The sequence below is a fragment of the Magallana gigas genome, chromosome 6 (assembly GCF_963853765.1).
Source record: "Magallana gigas chromosome 6, xbMagGiga1.1, whole genome shotgun sequence".
NCBI classification, from domain to species: Eukaryota; Metazoa; Mollusca; class Bivalvia; order Ostreida; family Ostreidae; genus Magallana; species Magallana gigas.
Window position 1 is genome coordinate 38,102,537 of NC_088858.1, and position 23,823 is coordinate 38,126,359.

General features: G+C 31.8%; 1 protein-coding gene across 1 annotated transcript in view; it reads left to right on the plus strand.

The window, feature by feature from the left end:
• LOC136276432 (neurogenic locus notch homolog protein 2-like) overlaps positions 1 to 23,823 on the plus strand; it is an 85,141-nt gene that overhangs the window by 41,658 nt on the left and 19,660 nt on the right. Inside the window, exons 16-28 of the mRNA XM_066088366.1 lie at positions 8,830 to 8,862; positions 8,945 to 9,066; positions 11,000 to 11,109; positions 11,431 to 11,604; positions 16,386 to 16,438; positions 16,720 to 16,748; positions 16,848 to 16,951; positions 19,894 to 20,028; positions 20,114 to 20,166; positions 20,333 to 20,440; positions 22,139 to 22,252; positions 23,331 to 23,368; positions 23,574 to 23,671. Of these exons, the coding sequence (XP_065944438.1) occupies positions 8,830 to 8,862; positions 8,945 to 9,066; positions 11,000 to 11,109; positions 11,431 to 11,604; positions 16,386 to 16,438; positions 16,720 to 16,748; positions 16,848 to 16,951; positions 19,894 to 20,028; positions 20,114 to 20,166; positions 20,333 to 20,440; positions 22,139 to 22,252; positions 23,331 to 23,368; positions 23,574 to 23,671 (1,171 nt within the window). The remainder of the gene's footprint in view (positions 1 to 8,829; positions 8,863 to 8,944; positions 9,067 to 10,999; positions 11,110 to 11,430; positions 11,605 to 16,385; positions 16,439 to 16,719; positions 16,749 to 16,847; positions 16,952 to 19,893; positions 20,029 to 20,113; positions 20,167 to 20,332; positions 20,441 to 22,138; positions 22,253 to 23,330; positions 23,369 to 23,573; positions 23,672 to 23,823) is intronic.

Consider the following 23,823-nt stretch of genomic DNA (forward strand, 5'->3'; position numbering starts at 1 on the left):
TATAACTCATATACAAATGATAAGTATCTACCCTTACTTACATGTAAAACACAAATTTAATACGAAATTGTCTATACAGGGTCAATATGGGGTCAACTCAATAGTGTTAGTCTGACAAATGAAAAAAATAACTCTTGCAATTAAAATGAAAGAAACTTTACAAATGAGATATGATAGGTAACGATGATCAGCTTATTTGAATATTAAAAGATGATGATAAAGTATTCAGTCAAAGGGAGATCACTTATTTAGAAGTGCCATCTCATTATATTGTGCTACTACAATTAAAACATAATGAATTCCTTTAGATGATCATCAGAAAAGAAATGTTAATGTATGTTAACTAATCCTTTTCTGCATATGTAAAACACATACATTTGTTTTCCCTTGGACTGAAATGTCACACTTTCATTGGTTTAAACATAGCACGTGATTGCCTCATATATCTCTATATTTGTTCGGTGAGAAATAATATTAGGCAATATGGCCGTCATTGGCCGAAGTTTCGTTTACTCATTTCGACATTTCATAGTATTTAATACATAAACCGCATGCCATAAGTTCTTAAAGTATTTGGAGTAATTGCCCTTTGAAATTCTTTAAAATTAGAGTAGTTGCCCTTAGAATATATTGACGTCACATTGTTTTGTTTGGTGCAGATCAAAATGGCAGCGTCGAAATTTGCTCAAATTTCTGCAGAGGAAAGGGAGAAATCATTTAAAATTGAGTAGCAACAAAACATTGTAAGTAAACATGGGTGAAGCAAAGATTTTTAAAGAGTATTTGAAAGGTGAGATTGAACATTTTGAAGATTTTAAATGAGTTAAATTGGACGAGATGTTAGGCATCTTGTACATGGCTTTGCGTAGATCATCACTAATTGTGAATAAATATGTCGCTTGATAGTCCTCGGGAAAACAAAACACTTATTAGGTTAGTTACTGACTCACTACGGAAATATATTGGGTTGATCAATCTCATAGACGGCTCGGCTTCGCCTCGCCATCTATGAGATTGATCAACCCAATATATTTCCGTAGTGAGTCAGTAACTAACCTAATAAGTAATAGTATATATGCATCACGTGAAATCCATCTAATCGAAGAGCTGGGTAAAACTAATACCCGCTAATGAGACCTGCAGACCTGTGTTGTGTACGTAATTTCAGACAAAGATCAGTTATTTGTAACGTACATGCATGTATTTTTGTCACATATTCTTCAAAACCCCTTGCACTATTTTATTAGGTAAATAACAGTTTTATGGTGGTAAATGACACCTGCATATTGTGATGTATACTTCCTATTGAAATAAACAAAGTATAAATAAAATTTACTCCCAAAATAATGTTACCTAACATTGAAGCGTAATGGGTTAGATAGTTTACATGTCTGTAAGAGCATTGGGGTCCAAGATGTATTTTTGGTAATTTTATTATTGATATAAATAAATTTTCATGGGGAAGGGGGTGGGGGGGGGGGTCTTGACCCCTCACTCCCACCCCTTCTCTAAATCTGTTTACACGATGATGTGCATGTAGGCACACAGAAGCAAATCTAAAGCCGGTGTAATGAAGAATAATGACCCCCGTAGAATAAAGACCGGGGGTCATTTTTCTACGTAGAATAATGACCCCCCTAGCTGAAGAATAATTGGATTTTTCTGAAGAATAAAGACCCAGGGGTTATTTTTCTTCATGTTAAACATGAAGAAAAATGACCCTCATAAAAAATGCCCCCCCCCCCCGTAAACATGAATAGAAATTGGTTACCCCGTATCCAAGAAATGACTTTGAAATTACTTAATTTTTCACTCTGTTCAACTGATTTTGAATTTATAAACACCGAACTTGTAAATAAATCGCTGTATATAGTTTTTGATATCCGTAGCAAGCACACACAAAACACTCTGACATTGCCACAAATGATTGTTAACAGTTACGTTACTTCTCTCGTCGACATACGGCGGGAAATGACGCAAATAAAGCGAATGAATTGTCAATCGAAGAATTATACATGTATATATCTTTATGGAAAAAGACTAAGGGGCAGGTAACGTAGGAATAAAAATACTTCTTATTTACATTTCTTGGGGAAAGTGATTTTTAAAAAAATCATTCTGCGTTAGTTTTGTTTTCTTCTACGTAATACATGAACATCAATATTCTAAACATTTGTTGTAATGTTGTTTTGTGATCATGAATAGACTTTATTCTTTTAAAGCAAATTTGTGAAGAGTACCTGACTATAGTAAATCTAAATAGATAATAAACACTGATCGATTATAATAAGAAAAGATTGTTTCTAAAAACGTAGATAAGAGGTTATGGCCCATATGTTAGGGGTTTATATCCCGCTTGATTTTGATCACACGATCTTTATTATATCCAAAGTTACCAATGCTCATACAAACTATTGAAGCATTAATCATCTTGATATTAACTAAACTAAAGTATGCCGAGGATAAAGTAAAATAAATTTTCTGTACGAGTACTCTCAGTACTTTGACGATTTTCCTTATTGGTCGTTAACATCTACTGGCGTAATGGCTGCTGTCAGTGCCTACTAACTTCAGCTTGGTTATAATGCCTAACAGTGGAGTAAACTTTTCATAATTTTGGTTTCATCATTAATTCTGGGTGATGAACTTGTATACCCAGCAGTTTGTATTGTGGAAATCATCAATGCAAGTATAATTCATGAACAATATGAAAAATATAGAAGATGCGACGGCGAAGCGCGAAGATGCGAAGACGAAAGTGCTAAGTTGCGAAGGCGAAGAAGTGATACTAATATTGCTTCTTCGCCTTTGCAACTTCGCACTCTCGCCTTCGAAACTTAAATCGAGCTTTCGCCTTTTTAGCTCACCGAGACGAAGTCAAAGGGAGCATATGCTATACCCCCGGCGTCGGCGTCCGGAGCTGGTTAAAGTTTTAGTTGCAGCTCCTGTATCTAAGCTATTACTTGTCCTCTCTTCACCCAAATTACATGAATGATGCATCTGGACCTACTGAATCTGGTTCCTAACTTGCAGATGCTGGAGGAGGTTTAGGTTTTTGAAGCAGGTTCAAGTTTTTTGTTGCAGGTGCCCTTTAATAGCAGTATCTAAGTTACTGCTGGTCCGTACTTCACCAAACTTGCATGGATGGTGCGTCTTAGGATACGAATGCACCAGACAGGCTTGAGTGCTGAATCTGAGCTATAGGTTTCGGATGCTGGAGGAGGTTAAGGTTTTTGGAGCTGGTTAAAGTTTTGTTGCTGGTGCCCTCTAATGATTATATCTTAGTTACTACTGGTCCTAACTTCATTAAACTTGTATGGATGGTGCGTCTTATGATACTGATGCACATGATAGGCTTAAATGCTGAATCAAAGCCATAGGTTTATGATTCTTGATGAGGTTTATATTTTTGAACAGGTCACATGTTTTATAGATGATAGTTTGCATAGTTGATTTAACTATATTATAAATGAAACGTAGAGGTTGCTTTAGATGCAGAGCCTGATCTCCATTATCAATGATGCTAGAGAAATCTCCTACCTCACTTAAACCTGCTTGATAGATAGATGTGGTTGTTGTTAAATGAAGTAACATGATTCCTATGATATAGTATTGTATGATGTGAAACACAGTTGTTTAATGGGATGCAATATAATACCATATGTAATATTGTAAAACGTTATATGATACGATAAAAGATTGTATCAATTTTTTTTTATGATATGATATTGTTTCGTGATGTTGTTATGTATAGTTTTGATTTTTATGATACAATATTATAAAATATCGTATCATACGATATTATACAAATATTGACTGGGGTTGAGGGCAACATTGATTATATAAGCCCCCGAGGGACGAAATATTTTCGTCCCAAGGGGGCTAATATAATCAATGTTGCTTGAAAACACAGTCAACATTTGTTTTGTTATATGAAGAAACAAACCAAAATTTAAGAAAGTAATTGAAAACAGACCGCCGTAATTTTCCCAGCTCTACAAAGAATTCACAATTTCAATTTTGTGCAGAGTTAATTTCCAAACTACCCTCAGCATCAAACGGTCACTGGTGATATTCCACCGCCCGTAAGAATTAACATACAGGATGTTCTACCTGATTTTACTTCACAGTAATTCGCAAATCCTTATATCCGTTATCATAGCACACCGTCGCGTTGCGCGTCCGTTAACGTTGTTTACTTTGTTTACTTGACTGACTGTCTATTATGACGTCATCTTGTTTTGGAGTCGCGAAGAATTATTTACGTCATCGTTTACGAATCAACAAATCAGAGGCGATTATTTGAAATAGAGGGAATGTTCTCTAGATATTATTCCTAGCCGCTCAATATCAAAAAAATATTGACCGGTCAATATTTTTCGGACGAGCTAATATTAAAATTATTTACTATTCGTCTATAAAGAGTTATATAGTGAGAATATACTACTGAATATAACAATGTATAATATGATATTGGTTTATATGATATATTATCTTATCTCATACGTGTGGTGTATATTACCCGTGTGATAAACCTTTGCTGTATCACACGGGTGATGCTATATCAAATACTTCCGGTCGGAACTACTTTTGTCACAGCCCCTCGCTTCAACGCTTCAGTGACCTATTTTCGAAGATTTGCTAGTACTTTCAACATAACTATATCTACTAAATTAAATTAATATAAAATTGATTTTGTCAAATATTTAAATTACAAATATGAAGGAAAACACATAACTGCGTAGCACAGGCGTCGGAACCGGGGGTTATTGTGAGTGGGGGGGGGGGGGGGTTTAGCCCCCCCCCCCCCACCTTTTTTGCAAAGTTTTTCATAACCATAACCACAAGACCCTTTTTTCTTGTTTGTCAAGATTTTTGATAAATTTAGCCCACTTACAACTTTCAATTTGCTTTGTGAATTTTATAAATCTACAAATTACGTTAACTATCAAGGAGTTCATCCTGACGACGCGATGAACACAGCGCGCTCTGGTTGTGTTTATATACAAGAACTTACCGAAATAATGTTTCATGACACTTTTATTCCACCACCAGTAAGCATCCTTATTCACTATTTTCAATTTTGAATCATAAGGCTAGCCTAGTGCTTGTTTTATTAAACATCATGCATCAACAACTGTTCCTCGTTCGAGTCAATTCAAACTAACGAGCATTCGCAACTTTGTGTATGTCAACAAACTTGATAATTCAAGTCTTCTAATCGGAATTTCCATTTAATCAAGTGAATAAGCTCAAGAAAAATTATCTTGAGCTAAAAAATTATTTTAAGGTTTATTTCAGTGAAACTTTACACTAAAACAGTTAGATTTATCTCAGGAATGACGTACTAAATTGTATTGCGCAAGGTCACAATAGCCGCATAACACAACGTTGCATCATCGTTTTTAATCTTTTGGGGAAAAAACCCAATTTGGGTCACACAAGGGACTGTCTCAAAAGCTTCATAATATAAATCAAATTGTATGAGATAAATAGAACATCTATAATTGTGTGATTTTATATTTGCTTTATCTAACTCGTTGAAATGGTTATATTCGCTCGGCAAGCCTCGCGAATATATACACCATTTCAACTCGTTGGATAAAGCAAATATAAAATCACACAATATAGATATCCTCTATATATCACATGAAATTATATTTTATGATATTTTAATATTTATTATTGTATCATTTGATACAATGTGTATAATATGATTGTATTATATAATATTTTACTTTATCCCATGATATTGAATCATTTGGTATGATACAATGTTGTATCAAATTATATTGTATTATATAATACAATATCATAGTATGTATCAAATATGATACAGTATCATACAATACAATATAATACTATAATATTTACATTCACTTTCTTTCCTTCTATTAAATTGAATTGGTTGATTTGAGTAATATTTACACACAACACAGAAGACCCAATCACCAAATCTGGTGCGTATGAATACATTTAGTATTCCTTCAGTATTTCTCAAAGAACAGGAACTGACTCTTCTCGCGACTTCAAACCGGATAACGACCTGTTATTATACTTACGCTGATAAATATTTCATTGATGTAAATATATTTTGACAGTTAAATGAAAACAATTGATTAATTTCTTAGTTTACCAAGAGCAAATTCGTTAAATTACAGAAAGAAAAATAAAATTGTGTTATTAGAACTTAAAACGCTGTGCACTATTTTTGTCAGCATATTTCGGCTGTTTCGGTGGCCATTCCGTTATTTCGCATAACTCGTTGAATAAGACAGAGCTTTTTAAAAACAAATCATATTTGCGGGAAGGAAATACATGTTTAAAAAACGTAAATATAAGCATTGATTCATTATTTTTTGAAAGATGAGGTCTTATAACTGCAACGATGAGTGCAAACAAACTTTCATAACGCGCTAGCGCGCGTTATACAATTTGAATGCACAAACCGTTGCAGTTATGAGACCACATCTTTAAAAAAATTATGATTCAATGCTTAATTATACAATATAATATCATATGTTTCAATGTTATGATGTATTATTGCAATATGATATTGTTTCATATAATACTATATTGTATTATGTTTTATGATATTCTATTATTTGATCAAATACAATTATAATGTATAACACAATACAATGTCATATCATACGTTACAATATCATATCTCACAATTGTTTACGGTATTTTATGGTTTTATTTGATATATATTGTAAGTATGATAGGATCGATGCAATTTTAATTTTATATTATTGTATTGATTAACATATGGACATATGATTATCATACAATTTTTTAACAGATGATATGCGATATTGTATCAACACAGAATCCATGAATATCCAAGATCATAAAGGATGGTTTTCATATAATATGATAAAGGTGGTCTCATAAAGGTGATGCCTCGTCTCGGTGAGCTTTGTAATCTGTTGTTACCTATGTTTTATAATTGCGGAGCTCTACATCGTTTAAAGGGTTCCGAGGCATATTTTGGAATATATCCATGCATGAGCAAGGAGTGTCGCATGATGAAATTAGAATGTTACTGTGTTTGGTCCACGGTAAACAGACGGCTGGTAAGTGACAGGAATCTAGAAGTGCATATGTACACATTAAATTTTGTGTGGAGTAGATAATGATTAGGCATAGCCAGCACTGGTAAACACATATGTTACATGTACACTTTAAAATATTTATAAACATTCATAGTAAGCGGGATGGCCTAGCACATGCGTACCAATAATAGCATGGATTAATCAAAAACCTTGGCGAGTACGGTGCCTGTATTAAATTCTATGTAATCGACCGAGACTTGCTGAATGCAATCAAAAAAGGCGAAGGCGAAAGTGCGAAGATGCGAAGGCCAGAGTGCAAAGTTGGGAAGGAGCGATAGTAGTATCGCTCCTTCGCCTTCGCACCTTCGCACTTTTGGCATCACATCTTCTCGCTTCGTCGTCGCATCTTCGCACTTTTGCTCCTTCGCCTTCGCACTATCGCCCTTGCAACTTAGGTCGAAGTGGCCCTATCTGATGAACACCATAGATATATGCAAATGTAATTGTTAAGATGACAACCATACCCCGATGCATTACCTCAATATCTTGTTATAACGGAAGGATTTTTATTTTCTAAGATATATACCCCTTCTTTCACTTTAAGTTTATTTGAATATGAATTATAATTTCTGCTACTTTCTGTAAACTGCAGCAGTAAAAATTTCAATAATGTAAAGACAATTTCACAAATAATAAAAAAAATATACTGAAAAAACTTTAATCTACAAGGGGGTCATTATTCAACAGGGGTCACTTTTCTTCATGTGGAGTGTGCTCATTTTTATGAAAATGACACTTATTCTTCAGGCAAAGGGGTCATTTTTTCTACGTAGAATAATGATCGGGGGTCATTTTTCTGTGTAGAATAATGACCGGGGGGGGGGGGTCATTATTCTACGTAGAAAAATGACCCCCGGTCATTATTCTACGGGGTCATTATACTTAATTACACTGGCAACCGCCACTGGGAGGGGGCATACTTTAAATTTTGATTTTGTTTGTAATAATTATATAGACGCTGACCATTATACTTTCTATGACATAAAATGTTAAGATTATTGATTAACTTAAAATTCATTGCAAACAGTTCAACCCAAAATTGCACATTAAGTGCTGATCATGTGTATTATCATATGGGAAGGGATCTCATCCTTCAGTTATGAAAAGTATAATTTTTAAATGTACCAGAGCTTGCATGTGGCTTTCATTTTTAATTTAACTAGTACACTGTTTACATTCAATATTCGCAGACTTTTAGCTCTGCCCCATATTTAAGTCCAGTGGGTCTTCCTAACTATGAACTGATGTTGTTTACCTGGTGTGAACTCGGTTAACATTTCATAATGTTACTTGTCTGTGTCACGCGCGTAATGACATTGATTTCGGTAAACGTGTTCGAAGTAACTTTATATGCCAGTTAACTTTATTTATGAAAATACTTTATTTGTAAGTTGTATAATCAAAGGTTTTAAATTCTGATCGCTAAGTTTCCACCCAACTGTAAAGATTGACGCATTATCGATGATTTTGTACACCATTTTAAAGTGAATTTCGTTCTGGTTTTTTACCCTGTCCTTCCAATGAATAACTAGTATTCCTTTTAAAGGAATGATCGGCATGTGATATATCGTTGGTCAGTTTCAGTTAAAGTTGATCTGTGGTCAACAAATTTACTATCAGATCTACCTAAAATTTAAGATATGATTAATTGAGTTATAAATAAGTATTAAGTAAAAAAGCAATCCATATTTTTTTTTAATTTTTGTTTCAGGTGTACCAACATCAGCGGGAAATAATTGTAATGGTAGGTATAGTAATTTTAATAATTTTCTGAGCTGACATTACCGTTAATGTTAGATGTAATTTTCGAGTTGAAAAATTACTAGGAATACCAAGCGCGTTGTGTAGAAATGAGGGGATCTGTTTGATGAAGGCAGTACAACAAAAATGCATTTGTCCAGTAGGATTCAATGGATCAGCCTGTGAGAAAATGGTTGTAGAAAATAAGGTAAATATGAAAAATAATCAGAAAACACCACAGTATTTTGATTTACGCTTCGATTTGTTACAAAACGTCTTTGAATCTGTGATGCTTTACCAGGTTTTTGATTGTATCAGTGAAAAGTAGTTTTTTAACGATTAGGTACCAGCGTGATTTTGTTATCATGAGATATAGATAAAAGAAGACAAAAATTATGTCTTCATACTTATGCCAAGTTCCTTGTAACATAGCACCAGGAATATGACATAAAAATTGACATGTCAAAACTCCACTCACTAAACTTTTACAATAGTCTCATACACTCTAATTTGCTGAAATATCTGATGTGTGTTTGACTATGTACTAACATAGAAGAAAAATGTACTCGTTAATAACAATTTTGGTGCCCCAATAATTTCAAAGCAACCTTTTAGCTCACCTGAGCCGAAAGCTGACGTTAGCTTTGATGATAAAAATTTGTCCATTGTCTGTCGCTGGCGTCTTCGGTGTCGTCATTGGCGTCGTTGTCGTAAACTTTTATATTTTCATATTCTTTTCCACTAAGCCAATTTTAACCAAATTTGGCACAAAGCATCATTGGGTATAGATGATTTAATTTGTTCAAATAAAGACCACGACTTCTGTAAAGAGTAGATACTTATGGATTATTGAAAATGTTTAACATCACAATATGTTGTGAAAAATTTAAAAACATTTGAAAATCAATAAATACTCTACTATGCTGTCTAGATATTTTGTATTTAATGATATAATGACGACATAAAGCTTTTGTTAGCCATTATTGCTCAGGTGAGCGATGTAGCCCCTGGTGTGCCTTTTGTTGTGTATAGGGACATAATTATTCAGAAAAACAGTGTCATATTTATTATTATGAAGACACTATTTTAAAATCAATTGCACCTTGACTCCCCCGGCTATTAATGAGACCCAAAATGAAATGCTTAGCTCAATAAAGATATATGCAAAAATTTATTAAACGTTTTTTTCCCAATGCATTAATTGATAATATCCTGATGCAAAAACCCTGATAAAGGGATTGATTCTCAATTTCAAAACTACGATCTCACAACTAAATTCATGTCCAAAAGGTGTGTCAATTTCAAAAAAGAATTAAAAAGAACAACTTTTTTAATGAAGAACGTTTAGTTTATTTTTTTTATTATTACACTTAAAAAAAATGCATAAATATTTTCACACCTTCGACATAAACATTTTCTGTTAAACAAAATGATGCATTTATTCAAGTTTCTTGAAACCATTATTCCTGAGTCCATAATAGAGCTACAGGAAAGGTGTATATCTCACAATTTTCAACTACATGTATTTCTGGATATCTAGCAAGGTAAAAGCGGTTAATAGCTTAGGTTCAACAAAAAATATCTCCATAAAGGTAAACATATATTGACCCTGTGTGCGTAAACTTAGTTAATGGGACGCTTTTGATCATAATGTTAAGAATGAGTTGTTCTTTTAAAATGAATTCCTATTATCTATTCTATTTTAATAAAATTTGTTTATAGTACGGGATATTTTTTCCAGCTTGAGGCATATTTACCACATGCATCATAAACAAGTAAATAATACAGTAGGAAATATTGTATATATTAATTTGTCATGATCAAAGATGTCATGTCAAAGATCTTCACATTCCATTCAGTTTCAGAAAAGGTTCAAGGACATCATCTTATATTGTGTTTTAGATAATTAGTTTCATAACACCATATGATTCATGTAAGGGCATGCATTGACACGTTTTGAAAAATCAAATACTACTTGCAGCAGTTACCATAAAGAACAAATGAACAATTAAAAAAAATCTTTGAATTTGATTAAAAGATAACAGAATAGTATTGTATGTTCGTTCTTTTAGTGTTGAAAATACATTTGCTTATAGAATTGAATTTTTTAAAAACATTTCTAAAATTTTACTTTTTTTAAGCTCACTTTTGTACCTCCTACCCCGGAAAAAGGCAGCACAATATCTTGTAATTTACGAATAAGAAAATTTACATCACCAAATTGCGAATTTCCTGTGTATATTGAAGCCAGGTACTTCATTTGTTTTTCTGTTAATGTGTCAATCTGTTTGATTTTCTTTTCTCTTTTTATTAAAAATCTTATGCTTTTTATTCTATTTTTGATTTTGAGATCAGATAATTTCACTATTGACAAATACCGAATATGATTCGAATTTTATTATGATTTTAATTTGATTACTATATCACATACTAACATTTCGATAAAGTGTATATTTGTATTTTGTTTTTACTAAATTTGAAAATCAAATAGTATGAAATTAAATCTTTTGTCACAATTTTACGGTTATTATATTCTAATATATTTTAATGAAGTTGGATTTTGATGTTTTAGTGCTTTACCCTCCCTCAAAAGTATAACAAGCAATCCAGATTTAGACGTAACAATATCGAGTAGTGAACATTTTACATTGCGAGGCGTTAGTAAGGTATACATGATGCCAGTGAAGTTATCCCAGTCAGATGATACACGAAGTGGTAGTATATATGAATTTTGTTTGCAAGCAAGGTAAGAAATAGTTTAATAACAAAACACGTCTTATATTACTTTTCTCAAATAGTGTTACTTACAACCTGGCACACAAGTAATTTGTTTTATTACATTCAAATTGTAATTAGAAAGCCTACATTTTCCCTACAAGGTAATTTTGAAATTTTCGGTTGCGTATTGTATGATGTACTATTTTTAGCTCACCTGAGCTGAAAGCTCGAGTGAGCTTTTCTGATCACCTTTTGTCCGTCGTCCGTCTGTCCGTCTGTCTGTCCGTCCGTCCGTCTGTAAACTTTTTACATTTTGAACTTCTTCTCCAAAACCGCTTATCCAATTTCAACCAAATTTGGCACAAAGCATCCTTATGGAAGGGCGAATTTAAATTGCAGAAATAAAAGTCCGATCTGTATTCAAAGCGGAGAAAACCTTGAAACTGTAGAAAAAGGGGGGTGCATTTTTAAAAATCTTCTTCTCACGAACTACGGACTCCAATTCAACGTAGTTGAGCATAAATTATCCTTATGGGAAGGAAAATATAAATTGCAAAAATTAAGTGCTAATTCTGTTTCAAATTTGAGTTATTACGAAAATAATAATAAAGGAAAGGCGTGTTTCAGCTTCGAGTTCGGCATCCGGTAAAATGGGTAGGCAAGACTTGGCCTGGGCAAAACAAAAGATTGGCAGTTATTAATCTGCCAATCTCATTAAAATTTCAGGATATTTGATAAACCAGTATATTTGTATTCGCTGTAAATATTGCTGCAAAATAGTGCGTATTTGGAATTGACGATTGCCGATCTGCCCGGCTTTTATTTTGCCACGGCCCGGGTTTGCATACCCATTTTACCAAGACTCGTACTCATACTTCTAAAACGAGGTTCTTTGTTTAAAGCAGCCATGACATTATACGAAAAAGGGTCGATCTGACTATGATGAATTTGCTTGTTATGCAACAGTTCGCGTATGAAGGGAAATTTTTGAAACATGCAAAATATATTGGTGCCGATTTTGTGAAGTAAATTGAGGCTAAATATTTCAATGCGTTGACAGTTTACACATGACGTTGGTATTAGCTTGTTCTGATTTTCGTTTCGTTTTCATTATTTATGCTTTGTAACCTGGGAACTATCGTCTGTATTTCGGGATTTTTACGTATCAAATCAAACAGAGACTTCGGTAAATCAAACAGTTAACTGTTTACCTGCGCAAATTAAGCAAAATCTGATGTATCAAAAGAGTACTGAAATACAATTCATTCTATCGGTAATTCGGCATTATCTTTTGCGTAATGGTAGATTAATGCAATAGGTTTTGTTGAGATGTTCGGCATTTTCTCTAGTTTATTCAGTTTAAATAGAGTTTGATATCGCTAATGGAAATATGTAGGTATATACATGTATATATATGATTCATTTCGAAAAAATAAATTGTGTTCTTTATTTGTTATAGTGCATGTTTCTTGTGTTTAATTGTTTACGAATTCTATTTACTAACCATATTTGAGTGTTAAGCTTCGAATTATAAGCAAGATACAGAGATTTGCTCACAATTCTATGTTTGTACACAGATCTTAAAAACAAAAGATTAAAAAAGTAAAACAATTGTCAATATTTATTAAGAAAATTTTCAAAGTCTGTTCTTCCAGAAACCAACTTTAACAACTTATTGTATTGTAAACTTAACCTTCTTTCGTCATTATTACTCCTACTGTACATGTGATCTTTGACTGTGTTTGTGTACATTTGTATAAACTCATTTTGAGCCTCAAATACCAGTGAACTTGTCTTGAGTGAATAAAAGAATTTAAAATCTTAGGCCATTCTTTTTTTCCATTTTAAATGCTGAATAGGAAATACCAAGTTAAAAATCTTAAGCTGAATGTAATAAACTCATGTGAACAAAATATGACTCAAACCTAGGCGAACTGTGAGCTCTGTATCTTGCTTATAATTCTACGATTGACGCTGAAATTTTGGTTGAACGTTAGAAATTCTATATGAATTAGAGTATGTTAAATACTTGTACAAACAAAATAAAAGAATGATATTCTGTGTATACCGACTCTCTGGGGCCCCCTCTTTATACAATAAATAATGTGAAATCTACATCAATTTTGATAATTTTTCAGACACGAGTAAATAAAAACGACATATTTAAAACAGTTTCCATAGTTCTGACACATTTCTGTTGCGGGGATAAAGTAATTATCGCTATTCCTAAGAAAATATCACAGCGGAAAATTATCCTGGTTTGTACGCAAGGTAAATAACAGTCATTTAATTACAATGGAGAAGACAAATTAAATTTATAAATGTTTTTAATTTGAGGAATTGAGCACATTGAGGTACAATTTTCTTCTTCACATCTATACATGTAGGATTTTAAAAATAAAATACAATAACTATTATATTTTTTTAAAAATACAATAACTAGTATGTAGTTGATGAAAAAAATGTACCTGTATGCTCTCATATATTTTGATCGCTTTACAAAGTGTGTGGAGGGGGGGGGGTAGAACAAAAATATAGGGAATAGGAAGTTAACAACTTACCAGTATACCCCTACCAGATGTTTAGTTTTATATCTTGCGAAGGATTTTCTTATTCTGGTAAAAATAGTATTTCATGTAGGTACAATGTCAAAGATTACGTGTATGCAAAAATAAGTGTAAAATTCGAATACTTGACAATATTTATTTTTGTTATTCTACCGAGGGACCATATGGCACAATATCTTTTGAACGCCCATTGTTGCTCAGGTGAGCGATGTGGCCCCATGGGCCTCTTGTTTAATATTAAGTTGAAAATTGTTAAGATATTATGAAACAAAATAAACACAATAACTGTTAGTTTCATAATTAAAAAATTAAACCATGATTTTATTGAGTTTTTACAATGCAAAGCATTAATGCTATAGTAATCCCCCTCCCAACACGACCAATATTACTGGCATGGGACTTATAATAGTATCAAAGTATTTAGCTTGTACTGCATAAAGATGGAAATGATTTAATGAATAATTATCTTTGGAACACTTTAATTATATAATTTTCTAATGACATATATACTATATGTTGTACTATAGTAATTTCTTGTACTACGGTTTTGAAATAAACCACGTGCGAAATTAATGAAATATTATGAATTTAAAAAAATATACTGATCACTATTTAAAATAAATCCAATTTCGATAAAAAAAGATAATTAAGTGTGATTTGACACCTATCGATATTTATGTAAAGAATAACACGCTTTTATAAATAAACATGCCACCTTAGATAAAAAATAAATAAAATATGTATGATCTTTATAATTCACATCAAATTTGAATCTAAGTTTATTCTCGTGGTGGGGCTGCGGAATTTTTTTGGTATCTCATTGGGATCAATATTAGGTGTAAGTGAAAACTATTTATTCAAGCAGGTTATCTATTCGTGATATAAATGTGTCGGCAATTATTTAATTTTTCTTGAATATTTGCTGTTTTTATTTGTTTTTTGCCCAAATGGCAAACACGTTGGGGAAATCTTATTAGACATTTTTTTATAGAGATTCCCCACTCATTTATAGAACTTGGTCAAACGATAAATCTACGAAAACCAAGTCTCTTTTAAATAGTTTTAATGTTCCTTGACACCCCGTGACTTTGAGTTTTTAGGACAGTATGTCACAAATGGCGATTTCAACCTATTGTGAAACTGGCTATATCACTAAAATTGTGTGTTTGTCTCTAATTAAAGCGGAATGGGTATAACTGGAGGTCCCAAATTCGAAAATAGTTGGAGTATAACGAGAACTTTGTTTTAATGTACAGCAATACATTTTTAAATATTGACTTTTCTCCAAAATCGAGCATTTTTCAGTCATTTTCAAATTCGAATGCATGCTTGAATTCCATATCTTTAAGGAATATAAAAATTTCAACTTGTATGCGAATCTCTTCTATGCTCTGTCCAAGGTTTCTGCTTCCACCACTTTTTGCTTAATATTTCGATAATCATAAATACCTTTGGTTTCCAAAACGTTTTTCCATTAGTCTGAAAAATATCCAGATTTACTGGCCCTTTACCGCTTCAATTTTCATTACACAAAAAAAAAATGTGCGAGGAGTTCCAAGTAATTCTGCATAGAAAAACAGACGTAAACATTTCTCATTAGTTTCCGTTCGTGTTAAATTTTCCTCGGGTTAAAAATAGATGAAGTGTTAATGGAGAAAGCTTGGATTTTCCCCTTGATATAGATTTTAATAGTATTTGACAGGTATGTGTATTTTAGTTAAAATTCGTCAAAAAGTGAGGGAAGTAGTAACCTTGGAAAGACTATATTGGGTGTGGAGGACTTTTTCTATTTTCAATTCAAGATACATCTTCGGCCTCATTTTTATACTACCATATTTCATAAGATGTTTGTTGTATATGTTAACAAGTTTTTTTCTCTCGAAACTTCACAGTTGTAATCAAACCTAATCACTTGTCCAGTTTTCTGAAGAAAAAAAAAGAAAATGCAAAAAAAAAATCGAATTTATAAATGTGTGCCAATATAATTTTTTTTTATTAATAAAAATTTCCAATTTCATTTTCCGTTTCATAAATTCTCTGTTTATTGAAAAATTAATTCATCTCAACGCCATCGAACGTGTCTCTTATAAAAAAAAAAAAGCAAAAATAATGTTAAATAGGCAAAGAATTTGAAAGAATTATACTTATCAGAAAACAAAGGGAAAAGTATATACATTTTTAAAATACCCCTTCCCCCTTCCGCTTAATTATCTATGATATGTTTTTATTTCGTTTGTCATAGATTAGCGTCAGAAATAGCATCGCGATGCTTTAAAGTGGATTTTGAGGCACTATGTATGTACATAATCTGATATATTTTGATAGAATAAGGTTAAACTATAACAATGAGAATGAAAATATTAAATCTTCTTTAAAAGCAAACAACTCGTCTTATGTTTATTCAAATTTTTATATCAATCTGATAGCAAGAAATAACTTATAATATTCATAGCTAAAGCTGGCATTGACACTCATAAGAAAACACAACAGTTTTATAAAACAACAAGTTATGTATGAATATTAAAATTATATTCAAATTATCTAGAGTTGTTTTCGCTATTCATTTATTTTTGCAGCATTACCAGCAAGAGTTTTACAGAAACGTGTAAGTAACCTTAATACAATTATTTTTTTGTGTAGAAAGATAGAAAGTACAATGATTGCATGCTGTACTTTATACTATTTTTTTGTTTAATATACGAAGCCTTGGGACTTTATTCCACCAACAGCTGAAAAGAACACCACATTCAGATGTCAGCTTGGAAGGGAATGTCATGTTGTTGTCTACACATTCTTTGATGTGCACTGGTATGATTGCTAGTATTATATACAACATATTTCATTTTTAGCTCACCTGAGCTTAAAGCTCAAGTGAGCTTTTCTGACCATCGTCCGTCTGAACTTCTTCTCTCAAATCACCTGGTTAATTTCAACCGAAAATAATAATAAAGAAAGAATGGAGGTCGATCAGTGTATAATTTCGGGTTCAGTATTTCGTATATCGAAAACCAGGTTTTTGTTCGAAGCATCCATGTTTGACGCACGAAAACGGGTCAAACTGACAAAGATGAATTTGCTTGTTGTGCAATAGTTTACGTGCAAAGGGAATATTTGAAACTTGCAAAATATATTTATGCCGATTTTGTGAAGTAAATTGAGGTTTAAATTTCAATGCATTGACATGTTCACTTGTGACGTTTTGATTTTAGTGTCATTTTTGTTATGTTTTGTTTACTATCGCCTGTATTTTGGAATATTTACGTATCAAATCATACATAGACTTCGGTAAATCAGACGGCTGATTGTTTACATGCTTAAAATGACCAAAATCTGATGCACTAACAACATATTATAAAATACAGTTCATTTGTACTATTCATTTTATTCGTAATTCGGTACGATCTCTACGTAAAGGTTGAATAATGCAACGTGATTTGTAAAGATGCTCAGTGTTTTCATGGTTGTATTTCAAAAACATGCTGTATCTTCCTTATAATTCTACGATTGACGCTGAAATTTTGGTTAATCATTAGAAATGTCTTGCTAAAAGCATAATATGCAGAAAATGCTTTCTGGTGCTCCTTCTTATACGATGAATTATATACATAAAATCTACACCAGTTTCCTTTGTATTTTAAACACAAGTAAATAAAAACGAAGTCTTTTAAATTGTTGCCATAGTTCTGACACATTATAATTATGAGGATAAAAACATTATCGTTGTTAAAAAAATATTGCAGCAGATAAGCATCTTTGTTTGTAGCCATTTGTTCTATTTTTAATGAAGATGAAAATAATGGATGGGCCTTTGTACAATAGAGTGATATTCCTGTCGATACATTGATTAGAATTATCATTTGACAACTTTTTTCAGTTTTATAGCTTATTCATCAGGCAAGTGAGTAAGGTTATGAAACGTCATACGAAATGAATTCACGCCAGGTTAACGACAATCATTTATAATGAAGAGGACAAATTTTTGAATGATTTTGATTTGAGAAATGAGCGCATTGATGTACAATTTTCTTCTTTCACATACAGGAAATTTGTAAGAATAAAATACAATGACTAGAAAGTAAGTGAGGGAGAAAATGTACCGATATGCTTTCATATATTTTGATCACTTTATAAAGTGGTGGGGGGGGGGGGCTAAAAAAAGAGAACTGGAGGTTAACCGTGAACCCCTACAAACAATTTAGTTAGATATCTTGAATATGATCTTATTTTCGGTAAAAATAGTATTTCATAAAGGTACAATGTCAAAGATTAAGTGTATGCAAAAATAAGTGTAAAATTTGGATACTTTACGGTATTTTTTTGTAATTCTACCGAGGGGCCATATGGCACAATATTCTTTGAATGCCCATATAAAGCCATTGTTGCTTAAGTGTGCGATGTGGCCCCATGGACCTCTTGTTTAAAGAATATAATTTAATTTTTTAACAGAAAGCGATCCTTTTTATTTTAAAATAATATTGCATGATAAAACACGTGGAATAAAGTACATTTACTAGGAAATGTTATGTCCCAATATAACCCTGCTCGGGTGTTATGTTACTCTTTATTACGTTTTAAAAGGCTTTTTATTTTATGCATTATTTACACCAAACTTAAGCTAGCCTTTTCCTTATAAATGGATTTGCAAAAAATTCTCTTGAAAAGGCGAAGGCACTGATGATTTTTTTAAACTCATAACACATAAGTGTTAAACACAACAAATCAACGAATAAGACATAATGTGGTGCCTTAAAATTCTATTGATATAATTTTTTTAACATCGTAAACTTCATACTTTCGTTATTGTAAAACATGTATCAGTATGAAACTGATTGAATATAAATATATATCCGTATATCCTAAAACATATATTGCATGTGTAACCAATTGATATCAGTTAAATAAGATTTGATATATTTGGTATAGAATTGTTCATAGAGCTAACAAAATGATTATTTAGCAAATAAATGGGTGCCTTAAAACAAACTTACAAATAGGATGTCTTCAGACCAGATATCTCACCGTTTCAATACATGTATGAACAAAACAGTTAGGAAGACCTTAATGAAAGAATTTGATAATGCAAAAATGCACAATAACTTCGTGCAAGCATTTCGTGAAAAAAATACTTTTTTTTGCTAGTTGTAGCTCTTTCTTAATATCTAGTCAAAATTAAAGCCTTTTTTTATTTATTTTTAAAGGTTTTATAAACTTAACTGAAACCTTACTTAAACTCATATTTCCTTCCCTGCTCTTTGCTTGCCAGATGATACATACTAGTATCATTAAAATCTTTGATTTTTGTATCACACACTTTTAAAATAACCTTTTATTTATCTAAATTAGCTAAAAAATAACATCTTGTAATATTGGTTATTAACCCTGTACTTAATATTCTCACCACGAGAAAACGAGGGAGGTCGGGTTCTTTGTTTGAACGTATGCTCTCAAAACAATATTTGCTGCATGTTTTGTGGAAATGAAAAATAATGAAAGCGTAAAATGAAAATTAAACTTTAAAACCGAAAAGAACACCAAAAAACAAAAATTGTTAGCAAAACCCCCCGTGTAAAATTCATTTAACTGTGGTTTAAAAATATGATTAAGTAATGAGGAAAAATAAGTATTTCATTAACTGAATTATGATGATTACATTTTTATCTAACTCTGTACAGATTATGGTATACATTAGGAACTTGTATTACTTTTTTTTTTTACTAATATGTGAGATTTTAAAAAAACTATCGTTTCAGTGAACAGGTTCTTGTAACAAACTCACTTGGCGGAAAAGCATTTTCTACAAAAGAGCTGAATAATAAGTGTGTGACGGATGTTGTTTTCACAGATGTTGATTCAGAAGGAAAACATCAAGTTTGTTTGAAATCATGGTATGTCTTATTTAATATTGATATTTATTCTGAATGATTAAAGAGATCATTTATTTGGAAATTAAAAACAATTATTTAACCACAGGAAAAACGGAGAATCAAGGTGTTACTTTGTAGATGCTTTTCAAAATATTGAAGGTAATGTAAACCTTTAAATTACGTATTCTCTTTGTTGTTAAATGCGACTAAAATGACAAATTTGGTCTTAGAATTCAAATTCTTTTTGACTCTAAGTAGTCAGCAAGATAAATATTCTACTTATTTGTGATTACCAATACTGTCCAAAATCAAAACTTCTCTGTAGATGGTTGCGAACCAAATCCGTGTGAAAATGGTGGTTTATGTCTTGAAAAGGCTGAAAGGCCCTTTTGCGTCTGCCAGATGGGATTTGAAGGAGATAATTGTACTAAAGGTATGCAGCAGCTAAAAGATTAATACATGATTTGTGGCAAGGCTCTTTGAAAACAAAATTATGTATTTCGAAAATAATTTCAAAGTGCGTTAAACTAGGACCAAATTATATTATATATTTTTAAAATTTTCTGACCAAGTCAATGCATTTTAATTTTTTAGAAAAACTTGTAAAAGTTAATGGAAATATTTATTATTATTATTATTATTTTTTTTTTTTTTTTTTTTTTACATTTTTTCAAAAACGATGTATAATAGATGATATAATGATTGAATATTAGTTATCATGTTTAAAAACGGGAACGGACAACCAAATATAGAATTCAATTACCAACATTATAAAAATTGATAACAGGAATAAGGTCCCAACACACGCCCCGTTTCCTTCACAAACATATATAACAAACTAAAGTAAACGTAAACGACCCTTAATATTTCCTTCCCAAACACATCATATTCAGCAAACTGGAGTAAACGTAATTAAACGAACAAAATAAGGGTATAAGCTTTGCTGTAAATAAAATACAGAGAGATTGAAAAAGCTATGCAAACTGTAGTTTTTCCTCTGGTATGTTGAAGATGTTGTCTAAAGATGAATCATCTTCTCAAATTCAAACAAAGCAAATAAATTGCATTATTAGAAAAGAGTTACTTTGTAAAATATTGAAATAATAGCAGCTAAAAAATAAGTATTCGAGTAGGTCTAAAAACATTTAACATGTTCGTCTTCTTTGCAAGAATCACTGAGCCAACTTTAACCAAACAATTAGACTTGAAACAAAGCATCCTTGATAAAATTGGTTAATGTAAGTTTAAATGAAAGACCTTAGTTTCACTAAGGGGAAAATTACCAAGAAAAAGTGAAAAAAGGATGAGATGTTTTAATTAAAAACTATATTAAAGTTTTGTCAAAATCTCTCCCATGTTTAGGAAGGGACAAGTTGGTAAGGTCCAATTTAAGATACATTGAGAAAAACATTTCTCATATATCTAAATATAGCCTTTCATCTCAAGGAGATTAATATGATCTGGAAATGGTCATCTAAATCTCTTAAGTATATTTGAAAAACCTATTCAAAGCAAAAACAAGCCATTGGTTTAGAAGATTTGAGAAAAAAAAACTTAATGTATGCACGATCTGCATTGTATTAAATCTTTAAATCTTTCTACTAGTAATACAATGAAAATAATAATATTCAAAGAGGCTTAGTTTTTTGGAGTTTGTAGATATCCTTAGACCATTTATTAACATCCTGATGAATTATGAAACACTGCATTATTAGGAAGTGCATATTTCCGTTAAAAGGCATTGTTGTTGAAGTGAGCGATATGGTCTTTTGGCATCGCGTTTTATTTAGCAAATTATATCAATTTTCTATTGATATGTATTACCTAGCAAGACAATTAAGATAACACATTTGTTTGGTTTATCACTTACATAATGATTACGCAAAGGATAGGATTGATATTGACGCTTTTAATGTTGTAACAGATAAAAAAAAAGATTTTCTTCCTTAAGCATGTAAGTACCAGACGGAACTCTTGTCTATGAGTTGGCTAATTTTGGAATTTGTGTTATTATTTTAAAAAAATATGATAATGTTTTATATTTTCAATTAGAAAAACAACAAATGAAAACAAAACTATATGTTTCATAAAATTGGAAAGAATGAATGATACATACACTAATTATATTTAGGTCCATGCCCGTCAGTTGATTCTCATTGTAAAAACGGAGCATTTTGTTTCACGAATGATCATCAGGAAACCTGTTTTTGTCAGACGGGGTTCAGTGGACCAAATTGTACACACGGTAACAAAGTGTTATAATTTTTGGTAAAATTACTAGTTTTTATAATCTTTCCTAAACAGTGACTATATGTACATTCATATATTATACTTGTGGGAAATTTCATCATTATTAAAGCGGCATAAAATGAAGTTTTGTAGCAGTATTTTTTTTTAATTTCATAACAGTTAAGTATCTTTGTTAGCCACTTCGCTCCCCGTAAACCCTTGGCAGATCTCATTACGAAAACTCGGTGATGCGGTGGTGCTACGTGCTATCTAGGGAGCAACTTGAGTTGCGCCCCTTGAATATTTACAGTTTAATCGAATAAAACAACGGGTAATATACACACTACGGCATAAATACAACTTGAAAACATATTGACTAGCGAGAATCGGAACATATTTAACGATACTATTAAATAGTAATGGATGTATCACCTAGAAAAAGCAAAGAATGTTTTATTTATAGCTACTGTATGATGTTTGTATGGAGGTCGGCCTGTACCGGGAATGAAGAAGTCGCTGATATATGAAATCTTTCGTGTCATAAAACCAGATATCATCGTCGGGAATATTGTGGACAAAAGAAATTAAGTAAAATACAGCTCATTGAACATTTGAAAACAATAACCATAAACAGAGACGTATATACTAACGGGATAGACAACACTTCCTCATTTGCCATGTTTACTTCAGTCCCATAAAATCACGCGCAAGTCTCGACAAGTTTGTAAAATTAATCTCGGTTCAATCCCATGCAGTAAAATATATCGTTTTTTAAAATGATCTGATTAGACCATCGTTTGTAAGACACTGTACTCGAGCACTTGTGACTAGACCTGTTAAAAGCACCAAATGTTTTAACAAAGATCTCCCGTGTATTTCTTTTAAAGTTTATTTACAAGCGCCTGATTTAAACGTTGCAATTGGATCACCTACTCGCAGCACCCTAAAACAGAGCTTGTCACGGAGTCTGCCAAGGGTTTATGGGGAGCGAAGTGGACCGAACACCCTTGGCTAGCGAAGATGACAGGGATAAAGTTTTGATAACCTTATATCGTATGAATAACTTTACTTCGAATTTTCATTTTTGCATTTAGATTCAGCTGAAAATATTACTGATTTACAACACAATGGGGTAAATAATATATCGATACATGCATATATTTTTTTAATAAAAGGTACATAAATTTTAAAGCAAGTTATACTTTGTATTCTAGTGAAATTAATAGAAATTTGATAGTATATCACTAACATTCAATGAATAATAAATGACAATCTTCATTAAAAATAAGTCATTAATTATTATGTTGTATGAGATACTTAAGTATTGATTATTTCAGGCAAAATTTACTGATGCAGCTTATCCCACAAACACCACATGTTATGTGTCCAAGCCATGCAAAATACATCATATCATCACCGGTTCTTCGTCAAAGAAGTGAGTCGTAGATAAAAAAAATCTATCATGATACAAATAAATAACAACATCATGAACATGGTTATAAACAGACATAGCGTTAAAACATTTGATGAATGAGTATACCTATTTTTTTATTTTTAACGTAATACATTCAATTATGACTGAAAAGT